The sequence below is a fragment of the Engystomops pustulosus genome, chromosome 7 (assembly GCF_040894005.1).
Source record: "Engystomops pustulosus chromosome 7, aEngPut4.maternal, whole genome shotgun sequence".
Taxonomy (NCBI): domain Eukaryota; kingdom Metazoa; phylum Chordata; class Amphibia; order Anura; family Leptodactylidae; genus Engystomops; species Engystomops pustulosus.
In genome coordinates this window covers 14,486,927-14,504,636 of record NC_092417.1, presented here as the reverse complement: position 1 = coordinate 14,504,636, position 17,710 = coordinate 14,486,927, and the positions used below count along the sequence as shown (strand labels likewise).

Genomic DNA, 17,710 nt, shown 5'->3' with positions numbered 1-17,710 from the left:
CACACCAAAATAACTTTAAAAAAAAAGACTTATAAAAAGCAACCCAGAGCACGAGGACGTGATGTCCGGTGCTACGGGCTGCTAATAATACAAGCCTCTCGCACCTCCCTCTCCCATGCTAGGAAAGTGACAAAACGTGAGGTGGGAATTCATGCCTCCTAAACAATAGATGCTTCCCTCTCCTGTGTTGGAGAGAGACGTGACGTCAGACAGCAGGCGTGATTTATTAGCAGGTGCACTGGACATCTTGTCCCCACTAGGATTCAGATGAAGAGGAGTGTAGGTGAGTATGTGTAGGTGTTTTTTTTTTTAACTTTTTTCAAGTGGTAGATTTCCTTTTAACAGGAAATCTAAAACTGCAGCAGATACATTGATTCATTCTATTAAAATGCTTCTACATCAGCCGACTTCTTCTCTAAAGATAAAGAGTTGCCCCACAAAGGGTATTTATACCTTACAAAAACTTTCTTATAAATGTTTGTCCCACTCCTCTAAACTGAGCCCCACAAGACTCAGTCCTTCCAAGCTAAGTTATTTGAACGATCAAGCTTTCTCTTCTTTGGAAACCATGTAGGTCAATAAGCTTTGACATCAAACAACACTCACTGTTTTTGACTTGACTGTAACTGAGGAGGTGCACTTATGGTTAGGGCCTGGGGGGGGGGGGGAATTAAAAATCTACATCTATCAGATTTGTATAGCATAACTTGTAAATAGAATATACATGTCTTCCAGTATTACTCTTGTCCAATATGTGCGCCCACTAGTGGTTGGCATTGCATCTTTTAAAACCCATGATACTCCATTTACTGTATGACTGTGAGTTAACCATGTACTTAACCAACAACCAAAGGTGACAGATCAATATCCACACAAACACAGCATTAAAGGGACCCATATTTTACAAATACAGCTAGTGACAGGTTCCCAAAGAGCCCTATTAACTTAATGACACCCTTCTTTTAGCTAAAAATTGTTTCTCTCACATCCTCATAAAATCAACTTTATGTTATCCTACCTGGTATCAGAAAGGGTATGTCATGTTCGGCAGGCCCCTCCCTCTACTCATCTGCATGTCATATGCCTCCTCACCATTCAGTTAGGGTCCTTTAATCTGTAACACTTCCTAAATCTATCCCATGTATACATCTGATCACATGAAATCCGTTATGCCTCCATGGACTTCTGCTCCATACCTCTATGATTCTGTGATTTCATATGATCAGATGTGCGGTAGATGTTAAAGATACTGGGTAAAGGACCTTAGATGACATCACCTTGCTCACATTACGTGAAGTGCTTAGTGATGTAACAGATCTCTCTCAACATTCCAGCAAAGCATCGAGTAAGGCATTTGATGCAGCATTTACCTCTAATAATAAGTAAACAGAGCTGAATATGTCTGTAGTTGAATATTGGCAGACGGTCCCTAAGTACTAGTTCCATACAGCAGCATGTCCTAACAGTGAGACCTGTCAATCAGGAACCAGAAGGCGGGGCAATGCAAGAAAAATGTAATATGCAGGTCTCCCTTAATATAAATGGACTCACCAACTGATGTTTTAAAACCTCTCTGACTTTCCTATGTCTTCTTGTCCTGTCTTTCATTACTATTGTTCTTACCGGGCACACAATAGCTTTAACACTTGATTTGTTTCCGCTAGAGCTTTTCTCCACTCCAACAATATTGGTCGCTCCATATCCAGTGGTGGAAGGGGACACCATCACCCTGGCATGTAAAACAAGTCTAAGCCCCCATATAAGGGCTGGTGATCTACAGTTTGCCTTCTATAAAGAAGATGTGAAGGTTCAGGAACCCAGTACATCTGACCTATATAAAATTCTGCGCATCCAACAGGAACATTACGGAGAATATATGTGTGAGATTTCTACAACACAAGGGCTGAAGAAACAAAGTCAAAAACAAAGTATAACTGCCCAAGGTGAGTACAAGTGCCAAGGATGATTTAGCAAAAACGGGAATGAAAACGGCAGTATTCTACACGTACCGTACCGTTTTTATATGGGTAGCATATGGCTATAATAATTTCAATTTGCAATAAGGCTATCTATTTAACCCCTTCCCGCCGCCGCCCTTTTTCGTTTTTGCGTTTTCATTTTTCACTCCCCACATTTAAAAATCTGTAACTTTTTTATTTTTTCATGTACAGAGCTGTGTAATGGCTTATTTCCTGCGTAACAAATTACACTTCACAATGGTGGTATTTAATATTCCATGCCGTGTACTGGGAAGCGGGAAAAAAATTCCAAATGCAGTGAAATTGGTAAAAAAATGCATTTGTGCCGTATTCTTGTGGGCTTGGATTTTACAGAATTCACTGTACGCCCCAAATGACAGGTCTACTTTATTCTTTTGGGTTGGTACGATTATGGGGATAACTAAATTTATATAGGTTTTATAATGTTTTCATACATTTAAAAAAAATATTATTTTTGGGGGGATTTTGCCATCTTCTGGCGCTCATGACTTTTTCATACTTTGGTGTATGGAGCTGTGGGTTGTGCCGTTTTTTGCGGATTTTGATTAAGTTTACAATGTTATCATTTTTAGTACTGTACGACCTTTTGATCACCCTTTATAGAATTTTAAATTTTTTTTAAATGGCAAAAAAGTGCCATTTTAAAATATGGGCACTATTTTCCGTTACGGGGTTAAACGCAGTGAAAAATCTTTATCATATTTTGATAGATCGGGCATTTTCGGACGTGGCGAGACCTAATGTGTTTATGATTTTTACTGTTTATTTATATTTATATCAGTTCTAGGGAAAGGGGAGTGATTTGAATTTTTAGGTTTTTTTATTATAATTTTTTTTTTTACTTTTTTTTTTAATTATTTTTACTATTATTCAGACTCCCTAGGGTACTTTAACCCTAGGTTGTCTGTACGATCCTATCATATACTGCCATACTACAGTATGGCAGTATATGGGGATTTTACTCCTCATACATTACAATGTGCTGATAGCACATTGTAATGAATGGGCTAACCCGAAGTAGCTTCGGGTCTTCGTGAGACCCGATGCTACCATGGCGATGACGTCACGGGGAGCGGCGATCCTCGGAAAGATGGCGGCGCCCATGCGATCAGCAGGAAGACACCCGCGATCGGTGCCGGAAATATGCAGCAAAGACTTACTGGCTATGGAGAGGGCTCGGCCCGCAAGCCCTCTCCATGCACCGGGACCCGGCATGTGACGTACTATTACATCACATGTCGGAAAGGGGTTAAATGACAGTATTGTCCAGCATACGGTACCGTGAGCGAGATACAAAAAAGTATAGAGCATGTCTTATTTTCTACAGAATTTCCATTCCGTACTCCCCATTGAAGTCTGTGGGAATGATTAAAATACCGTATGCTGCAGTATATACGTGCAGTATCCAAGGAGAGCAGAACCAGTGGGAGGTGCATTCTCCCAACCATCAGGCAACCATCATTTGCCAGCTCAGCCTATTTTATACAGATACGGTATGGAAACTGAGACAGACGTCCACATGCAGATAAAAAAACGTCATGTATATACAGGAGTGGATAAATCATACATTCTTGTGAAAGGGGCTGAATATGAGAAAGGAAGACTAGACAGTCTTTTACACGCACATATATAACCATATATACATGACATTTTTTTAACCATATGTGCACATATGTCACTGTATCTGTTCCGTCTCCACATAAAATATGATGGGTTGGCATACGAGGTCACTATCCTGTATACTACACTTATACATGACTGCATACGGTACACAACCATATTCCAGTAGGCTTTTATGGGGTTATGGGATTATAATACAGGAGAAAATAGGACGTTCTCTATATTTTTTAAGTCTTGCTCACAGTACGGATTCGTACAGTGGGCATTACTGTCAGGCTCCAGGGGTACTGGACCCACTGGACCACTGCGGACGATGGCACAAGCTGACACCTGGGACCGGAGATTAAAGGGGTTATCCGGGTTTTAAAAATCATTAAGGCCCGGGCTGGGGAGGGCTATTTAAACATGATAAACATGTACTTACCTCGTCCGGCGTGGCCGATGTCCCGCGGCCCGTCTCCTTTGTGCTTACAACGCTGAGAGATAGGGATGGATGAGAGGAGCCGGCCACATCGCGGACCGGAAGTTCCCTGTGCACAGATTCTATGATTCTGTAAACAAACAGGGGCACGGATCAAAGGGACCGCGGTGCGGGACATCGGCGGTGCCGCAGGAGGTAAGTACTTGTTTATTATGTTTAACTAGCCCACCCCAGCCCTGCCATCAGTAATTTTTAAAACCCGGATAACCCCTTTAAGTGGCACCAGTTTTTACCAGAGCCCGCCGCAAAGCGGGTTGGATTTGCCGCAGCGTGGTACCACCAGGTCGTTCCTAAGGTGTGGCAGCCAAGGCGAGGTACAGTGTCGGTAGGCAAGTTCACGGTTAGGGACAGGCAAGAGGTCAAGACAAGCGGTAGAGGTTTAGGATCAGAGGCAAAGCAGAAGGTCAGGGCTGACAGTGGAGGAGCGTAAACAAGAACAGGTCCGGGGTCACAACAGGGAATCCAATCACAGGTAGAAGATAAAGCTTTTTCATCGGCATAGAACATGAAGATCTGGCAGGGAATGCTGGGAGATACTGGCTTTTAACCATTTCCTGAAAGGACCAGCACTAATCAGCAGTGCGCTGGCTTTTTAAATCTTCTGTAGCCGTTGCGCTCGTGCTCTAGGAGATGAGAACATGCGCGCATGGCTGCCGGGACGGGACTCAGGAATGAGGAGAGGTAAGTTCATAGTGCGGGGCGCAGAGGCACACAGAGGATCATGGGTAAACCTGCGACCTGAGATGTGTGTCGTGGGAGCACCCATGACAATTACTAGCATTTATATGGATGACCGTATCACCTGTTGTAGTGAATATGGCCATGTGCTACCTTTATGCAACCGGTGCAGTACAAATAGTACACAGTCGTTAGAATATATTTGTTTGAAAGAAAATAATTTTTCTTTTCACCTCCTATTGGTTGACTTTGTTTACACCAGAAAAAATTGTAAAAGTTTTGTTACATCTGCATAATTTTATAGTGGAAATAAAAAAAAAAACAACTAACAGAGAGAGGCACCTCAAATAATAACGTTGGGTGAAATAAAACAATCCCCAAGGGGGTGCTCATCTATAGCCCACTTTGCTGTTTTGCATATAACTCTTTAAGGGTGAATAGTAATCATCCATGATGTATGGTCAACAATGCCTTGAGGTGTCCAGACATGACCTACTACTCTTTTAGCAAAAAAATAATAAGCCTATTTCCCAACCTGTTGATTGGCAACATACAAGACACAAGGAAATTTGTCTAAAATGGGCAGGCTTGGCAACAGATGGACTAGAAGTATCAACGTCAGAAAAAACAATGACTTAACTCCAAAATAAATACATATTTTCAAAATGATAAAATTCATATAAAATGGTTTAAAAATTACCAGTTACAGTGTCCAAAATGACGTATTTTAGGTAAAAGAAAGTGGATAGCAACAGCTATTTATAGATTTCTGGAGTAGTCACTATAAGACATGGCTGACCAACATACCGTTTGGCCAGAATAAATGGTACAGACACTGAATAGCATGACCAAAGTACTATGCTAACAAAAAGATTCATGGCTAAGGGGTATCCCTATGGGTTAGTTTCTGCCGCTTGAGATCGGACAGGATCCTCCAGTCAACAGGACTATTTGGCTGTGAGCAAAAAAAAAGTCAAAATGTTAATTTTCCCCCAATATTAACCACATTTCCTTGCGTCTTATATGCAATATGACTTTTTTTCTGCAAACCCACTCCCCCTTAAATCACACATTTTTTACAATAGTTCTAAAAGTATAAAACTCTATAGCTTTGGTACAAGGCATTTTAGACATTTTTTGTCCAATTACAACAAAATTCTGTCTTGAACAGATTGATAAATCTTCTCCATTGGTATTAACCGCTTTGGGTTTTCCTTTCAGTGCTTTTCTATAATCCCATAATGGCTGTCTCCCCAAATCCGGTAATAGAAGGGGATCTTATGACACTGACATGTGATATAAGCCTTAACCCAAATAGAAAGACAACAGACCTGAGGTTTGCCTTCAACAGAAATGGGAAAAAAGTACGGAGAGCAAGTTTATCCAAGACGTATGAACTTTCGATGGCTCTACTGGAACATTCTGGGAAGTATACCTGTGAGGTTTCTTTAAGAAAGAGTTTGAAAAAATTAAGTCAAGAGCAAAATATCTGGATTCAAGGTAAGCTTAAAAACCACATAAAGTAATAATAATGATAATTCTTTATTAATTTAGCACCTACAGATTAAGCCTCTCTGTACAGAGCTTGCCAAATCGGACACTGTCGCCAATAGGGCTTGCAATTTAATCAACCTACCAGTATATTTTGGAGTGTGGGAGGAAACCGGAGCGCGCGGAGGAAACCCACACAGAGGACCATGGAGAGAACATACAAACTTTTTGCAGATGTTGACCTGGGTGGGTCTTGAACGACTTAGAATTATTATGTCCTATTTTCCTATAGTCACAAGTGATGAGCAGACCGGCTAAAGTTCGGGTCCAACCAAGTTCAACCAAACCAGAACTTGAATATCCTGTTACCCGAATCCGGAATCGAGCCCCAACCAGTAACCGTGATAATCTGTTAAATACTGCAAGCAAAGCCCTGGTAGTAATAAATCCTGGTAGAGCTAGGTTGGCGCCATTTTGGAGAGGATTGCCACTGCGTGTGACATCATCCAGGAGCACGATCCTCCCCAAAATGGTGGTGTACACGCGGCATGGGCAAGTAAGTATTGGGTCACACACACCAAAATGATTTAAATTTCCAGTAACATTTAAACACCCTAAACCTGAAATCTATTTTTAGATTTTCAGTTGTTGTGACTAAGATTTTGCCAAAGCCAACTAGCCAAAGCTTCCCCATGTCTTCTTTTGCTGCTCCTTTTGTGCATAAAATATTTATAAAAACTATATTTTATTTTTCCAGAACTTTTCTCCACTCCAAAAATGGAGATAAATCGATATCCAGTTGTCGAAGGAGATAACTTGACTCTGACATGTGACACAAGTCTAAACCAACATAGAAAGACAACAGTCCTAAAATTTACATTCTACAGAAATGGGAAAATCATTCGGGAATCAGGTTCAGCTAAAGAATTTGAGCTTAAAGTGTCTCATCTTGGTCATGCTGGGATTTATAAGTGTGGGGTTAACACAAATAATGGAGTGAATAAAACAAGTCAGGAAAAATATATACAAATTCAAGGTATGTTAAATACATTAAATTTGAGATTTCTTTGTTGGCAAAACCTTAGTAATGTTTCTTTTCATTTAAATTGCAATGTTCTTGAGTAGGGCCATTATGAATCTGGTCCCTGGAGTTCCGGTGCAAAGGACCTAGTGGGACTGATCACCCTTGTCAGGATTCAGGGGTAGTGGACCCACTGTACCACTGTGAGCAATGGCGTAAGCAGACACCTGGGAGCAGAGTCTAAGTGGCAACCGATTCTCACCAGAGCCCGCCGCAAAGTGGGTTGGACTTGTTGTATCGGGATACCACAAGGTCAGTCCACAGGCGCAACTTTGCTTGTGGTGGCAGCCAAGGCGAAGTACAGAATCGTAGAGCAGAAACGTGATTGTGGAGGGAAGAGGTCAAGACAGGCAGCAAGGGATCGAAGTCAATGACAGAGCAAAAGGTCAGGGCTGGCAGCAAAGAAGCCTAGTTAGGAACAGTACTGGGGTCACAAGGGGAATTCACAATATCAGCGTATAGCATCAGCAGCAAGCTTTCTCTAGGGTACTAGGCACAAAGATCCGCCAGGGGACACAGGAAGGTGGCTGGCCAGCGCTAATCATCAGCGCACATGTGCCAATGGAGGCAGGGACGCGCATGCCGGAGCATGGAGACCGCCGCTGGACCATGGACAGATAAGGGAAGCTGCTGCTGGCATGATGAGGCACAGGGAGGAACACGGGTGCACCTGCGACCCGGGACATGGGTCGCCGGAGCACCCGAGACAACCCTACTGGGCTTCCCCACTCAGATACTCATGTATTGAGGCCTTTTTCCTATCCCTGGATCCATTTTATTGCAACTAAATCCACTGTTTGTAACCTGAATGGGTTAAGGATTGTGTTACTAAAATGTATCTTCCTGCGGTATAGCCAGTAAGCTGATGGCAAAGTTCGCCCAAATTGTGCACCCAAAAAAAGGCATGAGTTGGAAAAGGACCCATATTGTGGCTCTGACACTTCATAAATAAACCACAACAGGCACTGCAGGGCAAAAAAAAAGAAACATCGAAAACAGTTGGAAAGTCAATAATAAATGCCCCCCCAATGAGTTTCGTCATGCAGCACACTACGAGGAAAGGAGAAGGAGGAGATTACAGCACACAACCTGCTGACAATGCGCGGACAAATCTCAGTACAGGTGGGGGGTGCTTGAAACTTCATTATCATTCCATGACTATCTGTCTTTACACAGAAATTGAGCCACAACAATTTTGAGAACAGAGGTTAATTGACGTTCATCTCAAATGTTACAGTGCTTGGTCTGACTTCATGCTCTCCATTCAAGTCAACAAGAGCGACTTCCATTTAATTGTATTCACATTCATTTCATTTTCTTTTAGAGCTTTTCTCCACTCCAAAAATATTGGTCATTCCATATCCAGTGGTGGAAGGGGATAACATGACCCTGGCATGTAATACAAGTGTAAGTCCACATGTTAAGACTAGCGATCTGAAGTTTGCCTTCTACAAAGGTGATAAGGAGGTCCAGGAACCTTCTTCTTCTGAACTATATAAAATTCTGCGCATTCAGCAAGAACATTCTGGGGATTATAAGTGTGAGATTACAACAGCACAAGGACTGAAGAAATCAAGTCAAAAACAAGATATCATTGTTCAAGGTGAGCTGAAATACCAACTATTTCCCTTGTAGTTCTCATATATAATGTGTAAATAGGTAGAAGAAGCTGGTAACAAGGCAGGGGCTATGTGTCCTCTACCCACACAGCTCTGTGTTGTGCTGGAGAGTAAGTAAAAAAAAGTAGGTTGTATAGAAAAATGTTTCTTCCTTGACAGCACTTTAAGAACTGAGAGAGAGGAAGACCCATTGGGGGTCATTTACAAAGGGCCCGATTCGCGTTTTTCCTGACGGGTTACCCGAATATTTCCGATTTGCGCCGATTTCCCCTGAATTGCCCCGGGATTTTGGCGCACGTGATCGGATTTTGGGGCATCTGTCCCGGCGAGCACGCGACAGAAATTGGGGGGTGTGGCCAAACGAAAACCCGACGGATTCAGAAAAACCGCCGCATTTAAAAAAAAAAACTGTCGCGGAGCTTGCACTTGCCTTCACTCAGCCCGGCTCGGTGAACTCCAGCGCATTCTGATGCTTTTCAGCGCAGCAGCGCCACCTGGTGGACGGCGGAGGAACTACCTTAATAAATCCCGGCCAGACCCGAATGCAGAGCAGAGAACGCGCCGCTGGATCGCGAATGGACCTGGTCAGTAAATCTGCCCCATTGTGTACCTCTTTAAAGGAAATCTGCCATCAGAGATCGACTTAGTAAGGTAGACCTGATGATAAGTTCCCAGTGACCTAACCCCTAATCAATGTTTACCTAAACCTAGAATACTTTCCATGCTGAACTACATTGTTTCTCTAATATGTCAATTTCCCAGTGATGCTACTGGAGCGTGGAGTAGCCTCGCCGGGCAGTGAGAGCAAACACTATTCCATGCCCTAGTAGTCTCTGCGGCTCTTGCTCAAAGGGTTTACCACACATGAGCAGAACTTGAAGAAGCTAGCTGTGAGAAGGAGCGTGCCTTTCTGGCAATTGAGCACAACATTGAGACCACATGTAGCTTAGCATTAAAAGGTATTAGCTAAAGATAGATAAGTGGTTAGAAGGTCACTGGGAACCCACAATTACATTTATCTAAATAGGTAGATCTCTGATGATAGGTTTCCTTTGAGGGATTGTTATCTCAGCATGTAGAATAAAAATGTAAAATAAAGTCTCTAAAAGTTTTGAAAATATGGTGGTACAGAAGGGCTAGTGTTCAAGAGCATTTAGGGTAACTACCCTCCATCTTCCCATATGTCTTACTTTACATTCCAATTGCAGTTTATTTTGTTAGATGGTTATGTAGGTGCTGCTTGGGGCAGTGAGTAAAAATCAGCAGAAGGTTAAAGCTTTGCTTTAAGAATGTGTCCTCAACATGAGGGCATAAATCTCTAAAATGTTCTTTGAGAGTTCTCCTTGTAAAGCAGCTGTAAATCATCTATTTACACATTCTCACGTTCTAATCCAGTGGTGGCGAACCTATGGCACGGGTGCCAGAGGTGGCACTCGGAGCCCTTTCTGTGGGCACCCAGGCCTTCACCCCAGCACAGAATTTGCTAGACGAGACTCAAGCCATACTGCTGCAATCCAAGACCCAAGGCTGTCTTGGATCGCGGGAGGAAGGCTTGAGCGCTACGCTCGGTGCTATTTTGAAGCAACACCTCCTTGGCTGCCGGGACTACACGAGCAACGAGAAGGTGTGGGCAGAGATGGATTATCGTTGGAGCTCCTGCTCCGGGTCCCCTGATTCTTCCTCTTCAGGGGACTCTATAAGGAAGCTATAATCCAAATTTCTCAATCTTCTTTCTATCGTATTAGTGTCCCCAGGACGCCAATATGGTTGAAACTTGTGATACAACTGGGATCAAAAGGTTACTGCTTTAATTGTCATGTTGGCACTTTGCGACACAAAAGTAGGTTTTGGTTGTAGGTTGGGCACTCTGTCTCCAAAAGGTTCTCCATCACTGTTCTAATCCCTAAGAGCAATAACAAATGACTCAGTATTCTTTGGCGGCTCAAAACAACAACTAGAGCATCCAACCTCCTACATGTCAGGTGCTTATAAACAAGCTGGCCGTATACTTTTTGGTTGACCTGGGATAAATGGTGTTAAATGGAAAACAATACCTCCTTTTGCTACCTTGAAAGGCAGCTCCCTTAACACCAAGTATGACCTACAAGAAGTCTAATAACATGATGTGGGATTAAGCCATACCAGTAAATCTATTCCAGAAGGAACAGACCTGGTGACACTGATCCTGACCTGGCTAAGTTTCTTTCCTGGTGCACTGTGACATTTATGGTTCTACATCTTCACGGTAGACCTGATCATAATCTAGGAACACTCTCGAGCCCATACTGCTTGTGGGTTAGTAGTCTATGAGTTTCACTGACATGAACTTCATAATAATTCCATGACAGTCTCTCAGCCTCTTTAAAGAAATTGAGCTTCCCTTTTCACACTTATGACACAGATGGGACCCCACCTATCTCAAGAACAGAAGACCATTGACGTCCATCTTGCTCGTGACTGTCTTGCTCTTGACTGTTTGCATGCTCACAATTCAAGTCAATAGGAGCGTCTCATGCTCTATCACATTAACTATGTTTTTAATTCTTTTAGAGCTTTTCTCCACTCCAAAAATATTGGTAACTCCATATCCAGTGGTGGAAGGGGATAACATGACCCTGGCATGTCAAACAAGTCTAAGCCCACACATTAAGTCTACCGATCTACAGTTTGCCTTCTACAAAGGTGATAAGGAGGTTCAGGTACCCAGTTCGTCTGATCTATTTAGAGTTCTGCAAATTCAGCAGGAAAATTCTGGGGATTATATGTGTGAGATTTCCACAACACAAGGACTGACAAAATCAAGTCAAAAACAAGACATCATTGTCCAAGGTGAGTTCAAATACCAACTACTTCTATTATAATTACATATATTATGCAGCAATTTTTCTATTTTGGTTGCAAAAAATTTGGATTGAAGTGATAGTTTTCTGGGCTGAGCTTGGTAATAAAGAGAGCATGGCTTTAATCATAAAATTGTGTCAAAAATTGTGTAAAAATTTGACTTAAAATGAGCCAAAAACTTAGTCTTGACCATTGTCAACCATTTTTCATGGTTTCACAATTTACAACAGTTTTTGCCATCACTTCTATTTTCCCTTTTTTGTCATCTACTTCTTACTTTATTTTTTCCCATAAATTATAGATTAAGCTAAAATTTCCAAAATATATTTTTATCCCCTCAGAGCTCTATGCTCCTCCAAAAATTGCCACCAACTCAAACCCTTTGGTAGAAGGTGCTCATATGTCATTGACATGTGACACAAGTCTCAGTCCGCAGAGATCGTCTGGAAACCTGAGGTTTGCGTTCTACCAGAATGGGAAGAAGGTCCAGGACTTTGAGTCATTGAACACATATGAAATTCCAGCCATTAAATATGGGAATTCCGGAGATTATTCTTGTGAAGTTTTAGCCACCAACAACATGACGAAAAACAGTCTCAAAACATTCATTGAAGTTGAAGGTGAATTCAGAAAGTTTAACTAAATTTGATAAGATTATGAAAAACGTTAATCATAATTGTGGTCAATAATCCATGTGCCGAATATCTTGCTAGATTCCTTCCACTCACATAACACTCGAAATTAATCATCCTTGCCCTTTTGTTTACTAGAATTTGCATTACCTTTATAGATGTTCCTGAGACCTGCTTCTACTAAAACATACACAAAGTCCCCAAGGCCAAAACCTTACACTCCATCCATATAGGGTTATTCAACCCTGATTGGCTAGGTTTGATCTGGTTCCGCAATTACACCCAGAAAGCTCCTGGAGATATCAACCGCACCCCATTACTGTATGACATTGCAAATTAGTGTTCTTTGTCAGCAAGATGAAAAAATAGCTCAAAATATTCTAGATAATTAAAAAAACATTAAGTTTTTAACATTAGGTCCTTAAGGTGACCATGTAGTAGCATAGTAGACATGAACAGATGAAATATACTATATAAAACTCCAACATGTGACTTCACAAAATCTTAGACTATTAGTAAAGTCACAATCCCCACATGACTACCAATGTGACCATGAAACAATCAGACCATCACATTTTGGAAATAACCCTTATCTCAAAAAATCCAAACCCTGGAACTTCTGTTTATATCACTCGTGTGTTTTTGCCTTGTAGAATTGTTTTTGCACCCAGAAATAAAGATGGCGTCATCTCGGGTGACAGAGGGTGATCACATGAGCCTGAAATGTGACACAGTCCCCCTGAGGAACCTTACAGAACTGGAATTTGCTTTCTATAGAGATGGAAAGAATATTCAGGACTTCAGTCCATCTGATACGTATGACGTTCAGTCAGCAGGGCTGGAGGATTCGGGGAATTACACCTGCACGGTGAAAATATTAGAAGGGAATGTGGTGAAGAGGAGTCACAAGTTTCCTGTCCATATTAATGGTGAGCAAAAATATAAAATGTATATTTTCGGCATTTCTTGAATTTTTCCACCCTTTTTTTTCGACATTTCTTGAATTTTCCCCCCGTTTTTAGTTAGGCAGTTAGTTTCAGCCTTAAGAGTTTGTTTTTTCATCTGAGGCTTTTGAAACTTTTAAAATAGTCATATAGAAACAAGATATGTTCTCTTGACTATCAGGCCATGTGTTCTCTTGACTTTTGGGCCATGTGTTCATATAACAACTCTAATGTACCAGAGCATGGCAACAAAAATCTCAGGAAACAAGGAAATTGGATATTTCTAAATTATACTGATTTGAAATTGGGTTATTGTAGATACCCCAACCCAAAGCAACACACCCATCCTGCACCCTGGTATGTGTACACATTGGGACAGATATCAAGATCTCTAGTTGTCTTTTTCAGGATTTCTCCTTCAGTTACTTTAGCTCCTCTTAAAGGGATATTCCCACAAAGACAAGAGTCTTAAATGTACTCAGGATAACAAAATAAAACATTCTCTAATTCACAGTTATAAGCAAAAGTACAGATTTCACAGATAAAATTTCAATCTGTCTCTATCAGTCCCGGTGTACACAATTGTGGTTGTCCCTGGATCTGACCCTCAATCTTCTTCTGACTAGGGTCGGGCAGGGCAGATTCTTCTGATGAATAATTTCTCCTGTCTGCTCTCTGCAGCGGCACCAATCCTTGCATTCCAAGATGAGCTCACACAGATGCTCACGTGAGCATTTCCTGCTGGCAAGCAGCATCAGCAGGAGACTTAATCTACAAGCTACAGACAGATAAGATATATATAGAAGGGGAGGGAGTAATATAGCAGAGCTGACTGTGTGTATTATAGTTGAGTTAGCAGAGCTGGAGAGTGTCATTGTGTGTTATATCCATCTTATGGATCTCTCGTCTCTGATCGGTCTCGTCTCTCTTTCTATATGTGTCGGATACTAGTGAATGTTCATAAGCTAAATAAAAGGCTAGATAAACCCTGTACCCTAATAATTTAACCAGATTGTCAGCTCACAGGTATTATAATGTTTCTGGTTAGAGTCACCGTCCACTTTGTGGAATATTACACTGACCATCACTGAGTGATAGGAGATAAAACACCAATAAAACCGAGTAACATTGTGAAGTAAGGGGTTAAAAATGATCTGGATAAACTTTTTAGAGCAATAGTTGTTGTAGGCCTCTAATCTCACTAAATTAATTTGAGAATGTTTTTTTCGTTTACCAACGTGATACTAATTCTTTTTGAATTGCAGAGGATTAACTTCTAAAAGACCAGAGGCAAGACACATACCCACAAAAAAAAGTGGATTTGTCTTGTGAATGCTGGATTCCCTTGGCAGACCCTTATTGGGATAAGATCTATCAAAACTGCTTCGTAATAACCTGGAATCAATAAGCAATTTAATTTTTTCATTTTTAATTGTGAGAATATTCAAAAATGTGTGTCAAATGTTTTGTCAAATTTTTTTTGTTGTTCTCGTTTTCTTGCAGTGTCGATTTTCACACTTATATGTAACTCAGCTACTATTTCATGAAAAGTAAGCATATAAACTTCATATGAACTTCAATAAACTTAACTTTTTTACTAGATACACATTTGCCTAGTGCTACTACCTCACATAGTTTCTGTTATGGGGACCATGTCAGTCTGTTGTTTGGTCCTTATTAGAGATGAGCGAACATGCTCGTCCGAGCTTGATGCTCGTTCGAGCATTAGCGTACTCGAAACTGCTCATTGCTCGGACGAATACTTCGCCCGCTCGAGAAAATGGCAGCTCCCGCCGTTTTGCTTTTTGGCGGCCAGAAACAGAGCCAATCACAAGCCAGGAGACTCTGCACTCCACCCAGCATGACGTGGTACCCTTACACGTCGATAGCAGTGGTTGGCTGGCCAGATCAGGTGACCCTGGGATAGACTAGCCGCTGCCCGCGCTGCTCGGATCATTCTGTGTCTGGATGCCGCTAGGGAGAGAGCTGCTGCTGGTCAGGGAAAGCGTTAGGGTGTTCTATTAGCTTACTGTTAGGCAGGAGTGATTCTCCAAGAACCCAACAGCCCTTCTTAGGGCTACAATAACGTTATACTTTTTTTTTTTTTTATTTGCATCTAGTACCATTTTGTGAGGAATTAGCAGGGGGACTTGCTACCGTTGTGTTTAGCTCTTAGTGGCACACATATCCACCTCAAACACCAAAGTGGGAAAATTTAGTAGGGGTTGGATTTCAATTAGGCACAGTCTGCCATTTTTCCTTTTTTATTTTACGTTTATTTTGTTTAATAACTCAGTGTCATCTCATCTGGCATAGTAGTGTGCTTTCATACTTGGCTAGAAAATAGCCATAGGAGAATCCAAACGGCTTACGCCTACAGTAGCGTTATATATTTGATTTCTGGTTGATCTGCTGGTGGCTGTACTTGCTGCAGTGCATCTACTAGCCAATTGTCAGCAATTTGTAGTGAGACTTGCGACCGCTGTGTTTTGCGCTTAGTGACGCACATATCCATTGCAAAGACCGAAGTGGGAAAATTTAGTAGGGGTTGGATTTCAATTAGGCACAGTCTGCCATTTGTCCTTTTTTATTTTACGTTTATTTTGTTTAATAACTCAGCGTCATCTCATCTGGCATAGTAGTGTGCTTTCATACTTGGCTAGAAAATAGCCATAGGAGAATCCAAATGGCTTACGCCTACAGTAGCGTTATATATTTGATTTCTGGTTGATCTGCTGGTGGCTGTACTTGCTGCAGTGCATCTACTAGCCAATTGTCAGCAATTTGTAGTGAGACTTGCGACCGCTGTGTTTTGCGCTTAGTGACGCACATATCCATTGCAAAGACCGAAGTGGGAAAATTTAGTAGGGGTTGGATTTCAATTAGGCACAGTCTGCCATTTGTCCTTTTTTATTTTACGTTTATTTTGTTTAATAACTCAGCGTCATCTCATCTGGCATAGTAGTGTGCTTTCATACTTGGCTAGAAAATAGCCATAGGAGAATCCAAACGGCTTACGCCTACAGTAGCGTTATATATTTGATTTCTGGTTGATCTGCTGGTGGCTGTACTTGCTGCAGTGCATCTACTAGCCAATTGTCAGCAATTTGTAGTGAGACTTGCGACCGCTGTGTTTTGCGCTTAGTGACGCACATATCCATTGCAAAGACCGAAGTGGGAAAATTTAGTAGGGGTTGGATTTCAATTAGGCACAGTCTGCCATTTGTCCTTTTTTATTTTACGTTTATTTTGTTTAATAACTCAGCGTCATCTCATCTGGCATAGTAGTGTGCTTTCATACTTGGCTAGAAAATAGCCATAGCAATAGGATAGCATTGTTTGGTTTTAAAAACTCAAAAAAAAAAAAAAAACACAAAAAAAAGTTAAAAAAAATTAAAGCTATAACTCTCATTTTAAAAATGTTTAACCCGAGGGCTAGGGGTAGAGGACGAGGGCGGGGACGTGGGCGTCCAACTACTGCAGGGGTCAGAGGCCGTGGTCCTGGCCGGGGTGAGACACCACCTGCTTATGAGGGAGCAGGGGAACGCCGCAGAGCTACACTCCCTAGGTTCATGTCTGAAGTTACTGGGACTCGTGGTAGAGCACTGTTGAGGCCAGAACAGTGCGAACAGGTGATGTCGTGGATTGCTGACAATGCTTCGAGCAATTTGTCCACCAGTCAGTCTTCCACGCAGTCCACCCATGTCACCGAAATCGCCACTCCTCCAGCTCCTGCACCTCAGCCTCCTCACCCCCAGTCTGCCCCCTCCCAGGAAAATTTGGCATTTGAACCGGCATACTCTGAGGAACTGTTTTCTGGACCCTTCCCACAGTCACAAACCACTTGTCCGGTTGCTGCTGAGCAATTTTCCGATGCCCAGGTTTTCCACCAGTCACAGTCTGTGGGTGATGATGACCTTCTTGACGTAGTGGAAGTGTGTAAAGAGGTGTCCGACGATGAGGAGACACGGTTGTCAGACAGTGGGGAAGTTGTTGTCAGGGCAGGAAGTCCGGGGGGGAGCAGACTGAGGGATCGGAGGATGATGAGGTGACAGACCCAAGCTGGGTTGAGAGGCCGGGTGAACACAGTGCTTCTGAGACGGAGGAGAGTCCTCGACCAGAACAGGTTGGAAGAGGCAGTGGTGGGGCCAGACGGAGAGGCAGGGCCAGAGCTGGTGCATCAGCGCCAAATGTGTCAACTAGTGAAGCTCCCGTGGCGAGGGCTCTTGCGGCGAGGGCTAGATCTTCAGAAGTCTGGAGGTTCTTTAAGGAAACACCGGATGACCGACGGACTGTGGTGTGCAACATTTGCCAAACCAGGCT

General features: G+C 42.2%; 1 protein-coding gene across 1 annotated transcript in view; it reads left to right on the top strand.

Moving 5' to 3' along the window:
* LOC140069988 (hemicentin-1-like) overlaps window positions 1-14,989 on the top strand; it is an 85,409-nt gene extending 70,420 nt beyond the window's left edge. Inside the window, exons 13-20 of the mRNA XM_072116321.1 lie at window positions 1,665-1,943; window positions 6,001-6,279; window positions 7,028-7,306; window positions 8,676-8,954; window positions 11,521-11,799; window positions 12,153-12,431; window positions 13,097-13,372; window positions 14,653-14,989. Coding sequence (XP_071972422.1) covers window positions 1,665-1,943; window positions 6,001-6,279; window positions 7,028-7,306; window positions 8,676-8,954; window positions 11,521-11,799; window positions 12,153-12,431; window positions 13,097-13,372; window positions 14,653-14,660 — 1,958 coding nt within the window. The 3' untranslated portion in view covers window positions 14,661-14,989. The remainder of the gene's footprint in view (window positions 1-1,664; window positions 1,944-6,000; window positions 6,280-7,027; window positions 7,307-8,675; window positions 8,955-11,520; window positions 11,800-12,152; window positions 12,432-13,096; window positions 13,373-14,652) is intronic.
* The last annotated feature ends 2,721 nt before the right edge of the window (window positions 14,990-17,710 follow it).